The 12,624-nt window shown below is 41.9% G+C and overlaps 1 protein-coding gene across 3 annotated transcripts in view; it reads left to right on the forward strand.

Moving 5' to 3' along the window:
- The window catches only part of ADSL (adenylosuccinate lyase), a 46,989-nt gene that overhangs the window by 10,890 nt on the left and 23,475 nt on the right, over positions 1 to 12,624 (forward strand). For 2 of the 3 annotated variants that reach the window (XM_037882129.2, XM_037882138.2), the window contains 3 exons: positions 7,373 to 7,576; positions 9,128 to 9,172; positions 9,830 to 9,909. In XM_037882129.2, coding sequence (XP_037738057.1) covers positions 7,373 to 7,576; positions 9,128 to 9,172; positions 9,830 to 9,909 — 329 coding nt within the window. The remainder of the gene's footprint in view (positions 1 to 7,372; positions 7,577 to 9,127; positions 9,173 to 9,829; positions 9,910 to 12,624) is intronic. The other variant, XM_043543827.1, reaches the window with a different exon arrangement.

A 12,624-nucleotide genomic window follows, 5' to 3' on the forward strand; every position in this document is an offset into this window, starting at 1 on the left:
AGAAGCATGAATCCCCACATCACCTCTGTGCAGTAGATAATTAATTATCACCATTTTTACTGCTGGAGAATGAAGTGAATTATATGACTTGCCCAGGACCAGAAAACAAGTCAATGATAGAGCCAGGATGACATCTCAGGACTCCCAAACCTTGTGCTTATGGGTTTCCCTGTCTTCCTTTATCTCTGCCAGCTCTCCCTTTTTCTTCTGCCCTCTCAAAATAGAATTTTGTTTCCAGTGAGTAGGATTTGTCCTGTGATATCTTGAGCACTCTGGCCCCACTGGGAGGAGGGAGACTGTTATTTTTATACATGTGTTCACATTCCTGAGGAGTTACAGCCTTATGTTGTCAGTCCTGGACTGGAAGTGGAGTGGGAGTCAGCCACACTCAGCACTTGTTGGCTCGGTCATTGGTCAGTCGCAGACTGTTAGACATAATCACAAGCAATTTCCTCTGCTCTCCATCATGGGAGATGTGCAGTATTTCTAGTTAGGTGCCTGTAACAGGAGACAACTGATGGGGAAGTGAAGTGTGGGAAACGCACATCTTTAAGAACACAGGACTGTTCAGAAAGCTCCAAGCAAGGACTTACTTTCCCCACCAGCAGACTACCACTGGGAATGTTAAAATGCCAGTAATGATCCCGGGGACCCAGCCTACCCTTTGCTAACATGGCTCATGAAACCATATACCAGCCACCTCGACAGCACCTAGGAGCACTTCAGCTTCAGGCTCAGCAGCTGCAGAATGACAGTTGAATGTGCCTTTAGTCGTTTGAAGGGTCGCAGGCATTGTCTACTTACAAGATTAGACCTCAGTGGGGAAAAAAAAATCCCAATGCTTATAGCTTCCAGCTGTGTGCTGCATAATATCTATGAAGCAAAGGGGGAAAGGTTTACCCCAGGGTGGAGGTGGAGTGAATGGCTATCTGCTGAATTTGAACAGCCAGATACAAGGGCTATAAGAAGAGCTCAGCACGGAGCTGTGTGGCTCAGGGAGGCTTTGAAAGACCATTTTAATGGGGGCCAAGGTAGTGTGTGTTGCTCTACCTGGCCTTGCTCTTTTGCAGCCCAGTATGAATCTTGTAGTGAGTTCTGTATGTGTAAGAATATAACATTGCCAATGCACATATTAATATTGTCTGAGAATGATGGTGTGGGTTCTGTGACAAAATTAAGTAATAGGAAATTGGTGGGTGTCAGACATGTTCTGCACCAGCCAGCATATTTTGTGAACTCAAAAAGTTGATTTATGTTCCAGAAAACAGAATTTTATTCTGCAACATGAACCAGGGGGAAAAAAATTAGAACTTTGTGTTCCCTTAATTTATTAAGTTCTATAACTTATGAACAGTCAGGTACACATACACCAACTGTGTCTTTCAGAGTTTGGTGTATGTGCAGCTGTGATTGTCTTTAAATTCCCACAGATTGGATTGGTAGGGGGTAGTGCAGGTTCCCTGATGCCATGTGGAATGTTGAGGGGTGGTGTAAGGAGGTCCTAACATTGAGTTGTCTATGGGTTGCAGATGGAGGCGAGCCTGGTATTCTTGGACCTGCAGGTGTGCCAAAGTCTGCAACATTTGTTTGCTGCCTGGGAAGCTCCATTATGTCCCGATGCATCTCCCTTTCCTTGTCCTGCTTGGACTCCTGGGCCTTCCTCCTCTCCACTCTTTCCTTTTCCATGCAGTCATCCTCCAGGCCTTGGTCTCGTTCTCTGATGCAGCACAGACTTGCAGCATCTTCTGGAACATGTCATCCCGAGTCTTCTTCTTTTTCCTCCTTATCTGGCTTAGATGTTCTGTAGGTGTGGAGGGGAAGACTCTGGCTTTGTCTACACTACCTCGCTTTTAGCGACACGGTTGTGCTGCTAAAAGCCGCACAGTGTAGCTGCTGTTTGTCGGCAGGAGAAAGCTCTCCTGGCAACAAAAAAACTTCCATTCTCCATAAGCGGCAGCGGCTTTGTCGCTCTCCTGCCAACAAAGCGCTGTTAACACTGGCACTTTTCATGGTAAAACTCTTGTCGTTTGGGGAGATGTTGTTTTTTGACACCCCTGAACGATAAAAGTTTTGTCGACGAAGTTCCAGTGTAAACAAAACCTCTGAAGGCCACAATACCAGTAGCTGCAGACACAACACACGGGGTACCATTTTCAGTGTATTCACAACGGAAATCAAACTGTAGGATACTGAACTCACTCCCCTTGACCCGCACAAGGTGTAAGCACTGCATTCTCACTTCTCCTTGGGATTGATACAGCCCTGCGCCAGTCACAGCACCAGCCATGGTGAGTGTGGCTCTCAGGAGGGATGGGGTGGGCTTGTATAGGGCAATGGAACTGAATACTAGCACCATTTTCCACCGCCAGTGGTGATTTTAGCTGATATCTCACTCCTGAGGATAACAGAGGCAGCTGCTGCTGGTGTGTGTGGCACCTGGGCCTATATGCTGATAGCCTGTGGACTGCAATCTTGACTCTACGCTGGTTGGAGAGGCGGTGTTAAGTTGGCATAGTGGAGCAGTTACACTGGTGGGAACAAAATTTTAAGTATAGGCACGGGCACAGCTAGGTCGGTGTTTGTGGGTGTGCAACAGGAGTGTTTCACGTGGCACTGCCCTTGAGTGCTTTTTATTTTTTTTGGTAGCAATTGCAACTGTTTCCTGAGGTTCGTTTCTCTCCTCTCTGTGGGACTGTCTCTGCTTTCATGCCGTGACTGGTTTTTCCATGTGGGTCAGATGTTTATAAGCACAGGAGTCTGGATGGATGAATCTTTCCAATAACTATTTCTGGAGATGAGACTTGAATAGCAGTATTCCTTCCCTAGTAGAGTAAAATACACCAGTGATATTAGCTGCTTATTACATCATATTGCTTACAGAATTATCTGTGTGCTATGATGCAGAGTTATGGCCATGTAGCCATATGTCTTGGCGACAGCACTGTGGGGCCAAGTAACTCTCTTGTTGGGTCTGGATAGTCAAGATGCTATTGCCCTTCCTGAAGCATATTGTTTTTAGTTCCGTTTTGGTAGTAATTAGCTAATGGGTTCTCCAGGAAATCCCTCTGCCTCACCAGCTCTCCCCTCTGGGTTCAATAATACTAGGTCCCCATATCTCAAAACACTTCAGACAGCTGGATTCCTCCTCCTGGAAAGAAAACCGCTTTTAAAATGGTGTGTACCATTGGAGCTTTCTGACTAGCTAGGGGTTTCTGACATTCATATTTGTTAAATGCAAAAAAATTACATTAATCTTGAGATCTTCAATTAACAAGTCAGTTGATTCAAAAATTAAGGCTTCTGCATCTGAGTTACATCTGCTAGGTTGCAAATAAGGTACTGTGTGTAACAAGATAGAAAGTTAAGAGCATAATCTGTTATGTCAAATATTTCACAATCCATGGAAAGTGGCTCAAAAGTGCATTGCAAGCTTGAGTCCTCTAGGTTACACTCCAGGGTTGAGAAACAACAAATATTTAACAAAATCAGGAGTTCTAAAAACCAAGCAGGACTGAATGAAAAAACATCTTTCATAGATTTAGGCCAGAAGGGACCTTCATGTTAATCTAATTTGACCTCCTGCACACTGCAGGCCACAGAACCTCACGCATCCACTCCTGTAGTAGACTCAGAACATCTGGTTAATTTACTGAAGTCCTCAAATCATGATTCAAAGACTTCAAGTTATGGAGAATCCACCAGTTACGTTAGTTTAAACCTGCAAGTGATCTGTGTCCCATGATGCAGAGGAAGGCAGTTAAGTTTTTTGCCCCCACTGATCCCTGTAGAAGCCTGTCCCAGAAGTTCACTCCTCTGATGGTTAGAAATTTTCATCCTAATTTCAAGCCTAAACTTGTTGATGGCTAGTTTATATCCATTTGTTCTTGTGTCAGCATTGGCACTTAACTTAAATAACTCCTTTCCCTCCCTGGTATTTATCCCTCTGATGTATTTAGAGAGAACAACTATATCTCCCCTCAGCCTTCTTTTGGTTAGGCTAAACAAGTCAAGGTCTTTGAGTCTCATCTCATAAGGCAGATTTTCAATTTCTCTGATCATCCTAGTAACTCTTCTCTGTACCTGTTCCAGTTTGAATTCATCTTTCTTAAATACAGGAGACCAGAATTGCACACAGTATTCCAGATGATGTCTCAGTGCTTTGTATAATGGTACTAACACTTCCCCGTCTCTACTGGAAATATTTTGCCTGATGCATCCTAGGACTGCATTAGCCTTTTACACGTCACATTGCACTGGTGGCTCATAGTCATCCTGTGATCAACCAGTACACCCAGGTCTTTCTCCTCCTCTGTCGCTTCCAATTGATAAGTGCCCAGTTTATAGCAAAAATTCTTGTTAGTCCCAAGTGCCATGATCTTGTACTTTCCCCTGTTAAATTTCTTCCCATTTCTATTACTCCAGTATTCAAGGTCATCCAGATCTTCTTGTATGATATTCTGGTCATCCTCCATGTTGGCAAGTTCTCAAACTTTGTGTCATCTGCAAATTTTATTAGCACACACCCATTTTTTGTGCCAAGGTTATTATAAAAATGTTAAATAAGATTGTTCCCAAGACCAATCCCTGAAGAGCTCCACTCCAGCCTGACAGTTCACCTTTCAGTATGACCCGTTATAATTCCCTATTTAGCTAGTTCCTTATCCATCTTTCAATTCTCATATTAATCCCCATCTTCTCCAGTTTAACTAATAATTTCCCAGGTGAAAATTTACTGAAATCCAGATAGATTAAAACTATTGCATTTCCTTTGTTGAAAAAAAAATCCGTTATCTTCTTGGTGATCAGGTTAGTCTGGCATGATCTACCTTTTGTAAAACCATGTTGTATTTTATCCCAATTGCCATTTACGCTATGTCCTTAGCTACTTTCTCTTCCAAATTTGTTCTGAAACCTTGCATACAACTGAGGCCAAACTAACAGGCCGGTAGTTTCCTGGTCATATTTTTCCCCTTTCTTAAAACTAGGTACTGTATTAGGTACTGCAGTCACAGGGTCCGACCCCCAAGTTTACAGATTCATTAAAAATTCTTGCTATTGGGTTTGTAATTTTGTGTGCCAGTTTCTTAAATATTCTTGGATGGTGATTATCTGGGCCCCCCAGTTTAGTTCCATGAAACTGTTTGAGTTTGACTTCCACCTCAGATGTGGCAATTTCTACTTCCATATCCTCATTTCCATTAGTCACCCTGCTACGACTCCTAAACTCCTCATTACCCTTATTAAAAACTGAGGCAAAGTATTTGTGTTGGGCCATGCCTAGATTATCTTTAATCTCCACCCCATCCTCAGTGTTTAGCCAATCCCACTTCTTTTTTCTTTCTCTTTTTTTTTCTTTATATGGCTATAGAACCTTTTACTGTAAGTTTAATTTCCTTTGCAAGGTCCAACTCTGCTTGGCTTTAGGTAGTTCTCACTTTTTCTCTCTACTTTCTGACCTCCAGCAGGCATCTTTCCCTGCTGATCCATCCCATCTTCCATTCTTTGTAGGCTTCTGCTTTCTCCTAATAACCTGTTTTGAGATCCAGCTTAGGTTGCATCCCTTCCTTATGAATTTTTTTCCCTTTTTTGGGTGCAGGCTTCAGACAGTTTCTGAAACTTTGACTTAAGGAAATAACTAGGAATTACTTTCCTTCTCTGCTGCTGCCCTGCCACAGATCCATTTCTGTCTTGTCCCAGCTGTCCCACTGCAGTCCGTTCTTTCCTCTCAGTCCTTCACCAGGAGCAGAGCTTGATGCATCCTCAGGCAGAGCACCATCCACTACCAGCAACTCCTTCTAACACTCAGACTTCTCTGTTTAGTGCCTCCATGCAAACCAGCTGTGAGTTCTTGCTGTGATTCAAGGTTTTGCTGCCCCAAAGAGTTGTGGGATTTGGATGAGTCCCAAACTGTGGATGGATTTTGGGTCCTAGATAGGAAAGGTTGAAAATCACTGAACTAAAAATACAGTGTATGAGCAGTGGGGCTGAGTTATTGTTGGTCTCAAATCCTTATCTTTTGATTATCCTGAGATGTGTTTAATCCAGCACTGAAGTTGAGAATTCAGTGTATTTTGTTGCATTAATTCTCTTACTAAAAGGAAAGAGCTGCAGGACAGTGCCAGCACGTGCCATTTTGCATAAAAATGGAAGTACTGTTAAATTAGGAGAACCTATGTTCTTAACCTTGATAACTTGCACAATTCCATGTTTGAGATTTGTACAAAAGAATAATTGTGTAGACCAGACAATAAGGAATATTGCAAAATACCATCTGCCAGCTCAGACTGTGGGACATGCACTTTTGCACAATTGAAACATACAGTTACATATGCGCATGTGCAAACACCTAGCTTTAAACCTTTTAACTTTAAAGGAATGATATCAACTTGCCAGCTAGTTAGTTTTGTGGATTCCTGCTAACTCTTGTGGTGTATTATATTTTCCCCATTTTAATTTTCCCCTGTTGCTGTATGAAAGATGCACGCAAACAGAATGGGAATCCAACTGCCTAATTATACATCTTTAAACTATAGTATTCTAAGGTATTACTTGTAAAACATAGTAGGTAAAATAACTTTTCAAACAAGTGTAATTTTTTAAAAGTAGCTGTCCCTCTAAAACGACTTTGATTTTTTCGAGCACAGCCTAATGGCTGTTCCTCATGGAATACTAACAGTCTGCTAAGTCTGAAATCTGCTACTCCAATTTTATGTAAATTAAGTGTGTGGCGGGGGGCCTGGGGAAGTGTAGCAATATTTTTTTCAAGTGGAAAATGTATCCTATTTTCCTCACTTGCCTAAGACAAGTGACTGAACTGATTTACCCCAACTTCCGAGACATTTTAGTTTTGAGCTAAGATGAGGTCTATGAAGGAAAACATTTCAGAAAGTTACAAGCAACGTGAAATAGAGGGCTTGGTACTTAAATAAAACAAAGGTTCCCAAACTGTGGACAACTGATGGTCTGCAGAGTTTTTCTGGCAGGTTCACAAGGTGATGCTTCTCCTTTCCAGCCACTAAACTGCGTTAAGAGAAGCTATGATACATTACTTTCCTGAAAGTGCTTTTCCATGACAGCAATTGCTGCTCTTGTCACAAGGATGTTATGTAATTGTAGCTCGGAGGGGAGTGGTGACCAAGGGACGCTAATAAATAGGCTATCCTACTGAAAAAGTTTGAGAATCTCTGAACTAAATCATTTGCTACTACCGTCCTATTATGTGGCCTTTTTACTCACAAGAATATCTAATTGACAATCCAAGAGGAGTTATATGGGGATAAAGTGTGTATTGCTTCTGTCTCCATCTGGTTTGGGCTCTTTCTGTCAGAGGGAGATAGCTTTTTTTGTTTTTGCTTTTTTTTCCCCCCTTCAGTCACTGGGACTGCCTATCACAGATGAGCAAATCCAAGAGATGGAAGCAAACCTGGATAACATAGACTTCAAGATGGCAGCTGAGGAGGAGAAGAGGTTGCGTCATGATGTGATGGCTCACGTGCACACCTTTGCCCACTGTTGTCCAAAAGCTGCTGCTATCATTCATCTTGGAGCCACTTCCTGCTATGTGGGCGATAACACGGTAAAACAATACTCTGAGTTTGTTCTCTAGAGAGCTGCACTGAACCCACCAAATGCTGCTCACTTGACAGTTTAAAATCAACTTACTTTTAAAAATAAAATCTCCAAATAGAATTTTTTGAAAATTTTATTTAATTTTACTTCTGGAGCTAATTCCCCCTGTTCCAATCTCACTAGAGACTATTTTAGTCAGTGCTAGCTGGAGTTCTAGTTCTCCTAAACACACCGACAGCTGCAGAGCAATGCTGTACTCTTTTGGCATGAAGCAAGATCTATCCTCAAACAACAGCACTTGTGTGTCATCTGTTGCTTTAAACTAGGGAAACTCACAATCATGTGAGTTGCGCAAAGAAAAAAAGTCTGCATGACCTGTTGGTCATGCCAGTTGGTCACCAGTTCACGGATTTGAGAAATCAAGGCCACTTTTGACATATGCAGATCATGAGCTTTCAATTGTTGTATGGAAAATCTGGATTGTTTCAGTAGTAGAAGAGTTATTCAGGGTCAATAGAATGGGTAAGAATTTTATATAAACCCCCCCCACATAATGTCCTGCTCTTCAGCATTTGCTTCTGTCAAGGGTTTGGGGGTGGCCTGTACAAAATTAATACAAAATAGTAAAGAAGGACTTGTGGCACCTTAGAGATTAACAAATTTATATGAGCATAAGCTTTTGCGAGCCACAGCTCACTTCATGGGATGCATTCAGCAATGAAGTGAGCTGTAGCTCACGAAAGCTTATGCTCAAATAAATTGGTTAGTCTCTAAGGTGCCACAAGTACTCCTTTTCTTTTTGCGAATACAGACTAACACGGCTGTTACTCTGAAACCATACAAAATAGTGTTATTCCCCAGCATGTTGCTGTCTTCCCCGACCCCTCCCAAACTCATCACAACCACTGTTGTTCCTTTTGCTCAATGAGACTTGGTAGTGCAGTTTTGCTCTTCTCCTGTGGCAGTCCTGCATTTTGCCTGGATTTTAGCAGCTTGGCAGCTGCTTTTCCCATGCCATTTGGACTCAGTTATATTTGATTGCGCCAGAGAAGGGAAAAGGAAAGCTCTACTGGACTAGCCAGCCTTTTTGAAGTGAAGTCTTGAAACAGCCCTGTAGATCTGTGGCAAGTAATGCCTGCATTTCCATATGGGGCTGTTAGGATTTAGTCTCATTCCCTTGGGGCACTAGGAATTCTACAAAAGCATGATTTCCACCCAAGAGGGTTGAAACAGGATTCATGTTGCTCTACAGGTCCCCTTCTGGCTGATATAGAAGCAATGACATTGATGGACCCTGACAAATATCCAGTCCTCCTTGGCTTAAAGAAGGTCCCTCTTTTACAGCGTTTTGATTCAGGAAAGTGTGAGTTTTAGGATGAGAAATGGAGAGGCTCTTTCTTGGAGATTCCTTGGGAGGGAAGAGCAGTTTAATTATCCATGGCAGCTGTGTATTCAGAGAGGCCAGAACCTGCCTCTCCCTCCCACAAACGAGAAAGGGGAGTGAGCAGGTTGCTCTCAAGCAGAGCTGAACTGAACTTTCTTTATTCGTTCCTTCCAGGACCTGATTGTTCTCCGCGATGGGTTCAACCTGCTGCTTCCCAAGGTGAGAGAGAGGTGGTGTGCGCAGCATCCTGCCGGTGGACACAGCTGATGGCCTCTGGGTGAATGATGTTTATCCTAGTTGGTCTCTGGGTGGGTGCTGGTGAGATGGAGTTCCTCTGGGACTTGGACACCCAGGAAAAAGTGGCTGACTACTGTGGAGTGGGTGAGCAGTCCTTAGCTCCATGTGATCTCTTGCCTCTCCCCAGCCTCCCCCAAGGCCTCTTGATTCCTGAGGGGTTGTATGGAAGTAGGACGGTCTGTTGAGCCGGAAGTGGCTTCATTTTACTTGTCCCAGTCCTGAAAAGAGAGAACTAAAATGGTTAACCACTCACCCAGCAGGTGCTGGTGGAGGTGATAAACAAACTAGACTGGCCATTGTAACAATCTGGTGTAACCATTCCGTGTGTCTAAGTTTTACAGAGAGCAAAACTTGTGCGTACAATCTCAAGTGACGCATAAACATGAAGCTTCATAGTGGCTGTAGAAATTGATCTGTTAAGTTGTTCTATGCTTTTTAATCCGTTCCCCACCACTATCATGCTTAAGCATGTGTCAGCGCTGTGGCAAGACAGTTCAAGGTTCACTTGTAACTTCTCTCTACATTGCAATTCCTTTTCTGACTCTCTGCCTGTTTTCTCCCATCCCCCACTCTCCTCAGCTCGCCACGGTGATTAGCCGGCTGGCTGATTTTGCTGAGCAGTATGCTGCCTTACCTACTCTGGGTTTCACTCACTACCAGTAAGTAGCCCAAGAACTTTTCCTTTAATTTCATAGTCTACTCGTTAGGTGGAGGGTGCTGCTGGTTCTCACATTTCCTCCCCCGCCCCCCGGGATCAGTTGAGTTCTCTACCCTATGTCTCAAGACCCAGCAGCACTGAGTTTGAAAAAAGCGATAGAATGCTTGTCTCCTTTTACACTAGGCAACTGAACCGCAGCTGTCTGCAGTGGCTCCCTTTGAACCTGTGCTAAAAACAATGTCACTGCTAATGTAAATGGTAACAAAACCACTGTTACAGAAAGGATGGTTGGGACTTGTGCTTGGATGCCAAGTTCCTGTGACACTTCCTGTCTATAAAAAGAAAAGGAGTACTTGTGGCACCTTAGAGACTAACCAATTTATTTGAGCATGAGCTTTCGTGAGCTACAGCTGAGCTCACGAAAGCTCATGCTCAAATAAATTGGTTAGTCTCTAAGGTGCCACAAGTACTCCTTTTCTTTTTGCGAATACAGACTAACACGGCTGTTACTCTGATTCCTGTCTATACTGTCACTACATCTGTTTTCAGTTCAAAACAGCAGTTCAGAAAAACCTATTGCTAGCAGCTGTTTGATTCCTTAATGTAGAGAGGACTTCATATGAATGAGGCTTGCTTCTGCAGATTGAACATGGTTCAATCATGTTAAAACTACAAGACCTGTCATTTCTCATGTTTTAAGGCAGGGTGGATAAAAATCAATGCTTTTTTAAAAAAAAAAAAAAAAAAAAAAAAGTTTTTAAAATTTTTTTAAATTATTTTTCTTTTTAATATAAAATATTTAATATAAATGTGTTTAGGCTTAAATTTATTATAGTCTCTTAAAACATTTAAATAAATATGCTGAATCCATGACCCTCTATCAAAAACTTTGAGTTAAAGACTGCTTCTCTATATAAAGAAAGAATCTGGGGGGGGAAGGAATTTAACTTTTGAGGTTAATAAATATGGCACAGTAGGTCATGTACTGTATTAAGGGCTTGATCCTGTGGGGGATCCAGGGGCTGTGCTACTGAGTGAAGAGACTTGACAAAGTTATCACAGGCATTGGGCCCAGCCTCTGACTCCAGGAGACACCATCATGTATCTCATCAGGCTTATCCACTGAACCCATCTGAGTGGTTTCAAGCTCCTACTTTATCGCTTCTCCACACCTGAGCTTTGGCTCAGTTCTCAAATTATGAATATTTATACTCCAACCACCAGCTCATGGAAAAACACTGATCTGCCTAATAACTACCAGCCCTTGCTTCTGGATGGTTCTGGGCACTTCAGGTAAATGGCCTTGCTCTATCAACTTGCATGTGCACATGGACAGATACAAACAGAAATCCATTAACTTCTCAACTGCCTCCCTCTCTGTCTCTAAACAAATAAAATACTGCAGTGCAACAGGCACACAGGTTATGTTACCAGAAGTCTTGGATTGTTAATTCTTTTGTTTTTCTGGGGTAGGAGTAGGGTAAGTGAGATATGTAGCAAGAGAGAAGGAGCAGAGTATGAAACCAGAAAGGCGCAACACTTGTCAAAGTAGGACACTGGGAAGAAGGGGCAACATTCTTCAGTGTAGCTTCTAGTGTTGATTTTAACACCTAGGAACTGGAGGGGGAAAAACTGCCATGGCTGCAAGTTCTAAAAAAGAACCTGTTTGGGAATATATTTCAAGAAATTCCTGTACCTCTGGGTAAAAAAGTAACTCATGGCAACTGTGAATGGTGCAAGAGAGATGCAAGGCCTAGTTGCCAGAATGAAACAACATTATGAAAATTGCTCCTCAGAAGACAGTGACTTTGAAGATGATGTGCTTGAACAATCTGGATCAGCTGGTTAGTAAACTTATTTTTGCATCATTTTTATGGGCTGCCTTCCATGTCTCGCTATGCTAATAATGATAACTTAGATTGTCATAAATTTGTGTTTTTGGTGGATTACTTATGAATTTCAAAATGTTTGTTCAAAATATGATTGGTATGTTAGTTTGTTGTGGGAGTGTTTGTCAATTAAATTTTTACTATTACTACTGGACTTTAGAAATGATTTTTATTGTTCCGTATAATCAAATATCCTAGGTGAAGATTTCCTCTTTAAAAGTAAAGTTTTCTTCATCATTTATGAATTTTAACATTTAAAATATGTTTTTTTCCGAAGTTGTTTGGTATGTTGCTAGAGATAAGGGCTTAAATAGATTAAGATTTGTATAATTGACTAATTGTTTGCCCTATAAAACTGAGTTTAGAATAAATACCATTTAAACGGTGGTACAGACAGCTGCAGTAGGAGAAAAATCTTTCATTTACAATCTTTTTAAAGCAGTGCCGTTAGTAATAACGAGTGAGTGAGGGTGACTTTTTTACCTTTTGTTTCAGGGTCCCTGCTTAGACATAAGGAGTTGTGAATGTCCATCATCTGCAATGTCCATAATTTCAGTGTCATCTGTTGTTACCACCAACAGTGCTGCAACTAAACATACTTCAGACAGTAAATTAACTGCATCAAAACATGCTTTCTTCATCATAATCCAGTTAAGAAAGGCATGAATTTGCAATCAGGACCAGCAAATTCCAGGAAGACTCCATAAATGAAAAGATTGCACAGTTCTCCCTTTCATGTTGTTCAGAACAAATATTTCATTGACATGGTTCAATCATTACAAATATGGTACACTCCATCTAGCAGAGCAGACATTGCTGAAAGGTGA

The sequence above is a fragment of the Chelonia mydas genome, chromosome 1 (genome assembly GCF_015237465.2).
Source record: "Chelonia mydas isolate rCheMyd1 chromosome 1, rCheMyd1.pri.v2, whole genome shotgun sequence".
Classification (NCBI taxonomy): Eukaryota; Metazoa; Chordata; order Testudines; family Cheloniidae; genus Chelonia; species Chelonia mydas.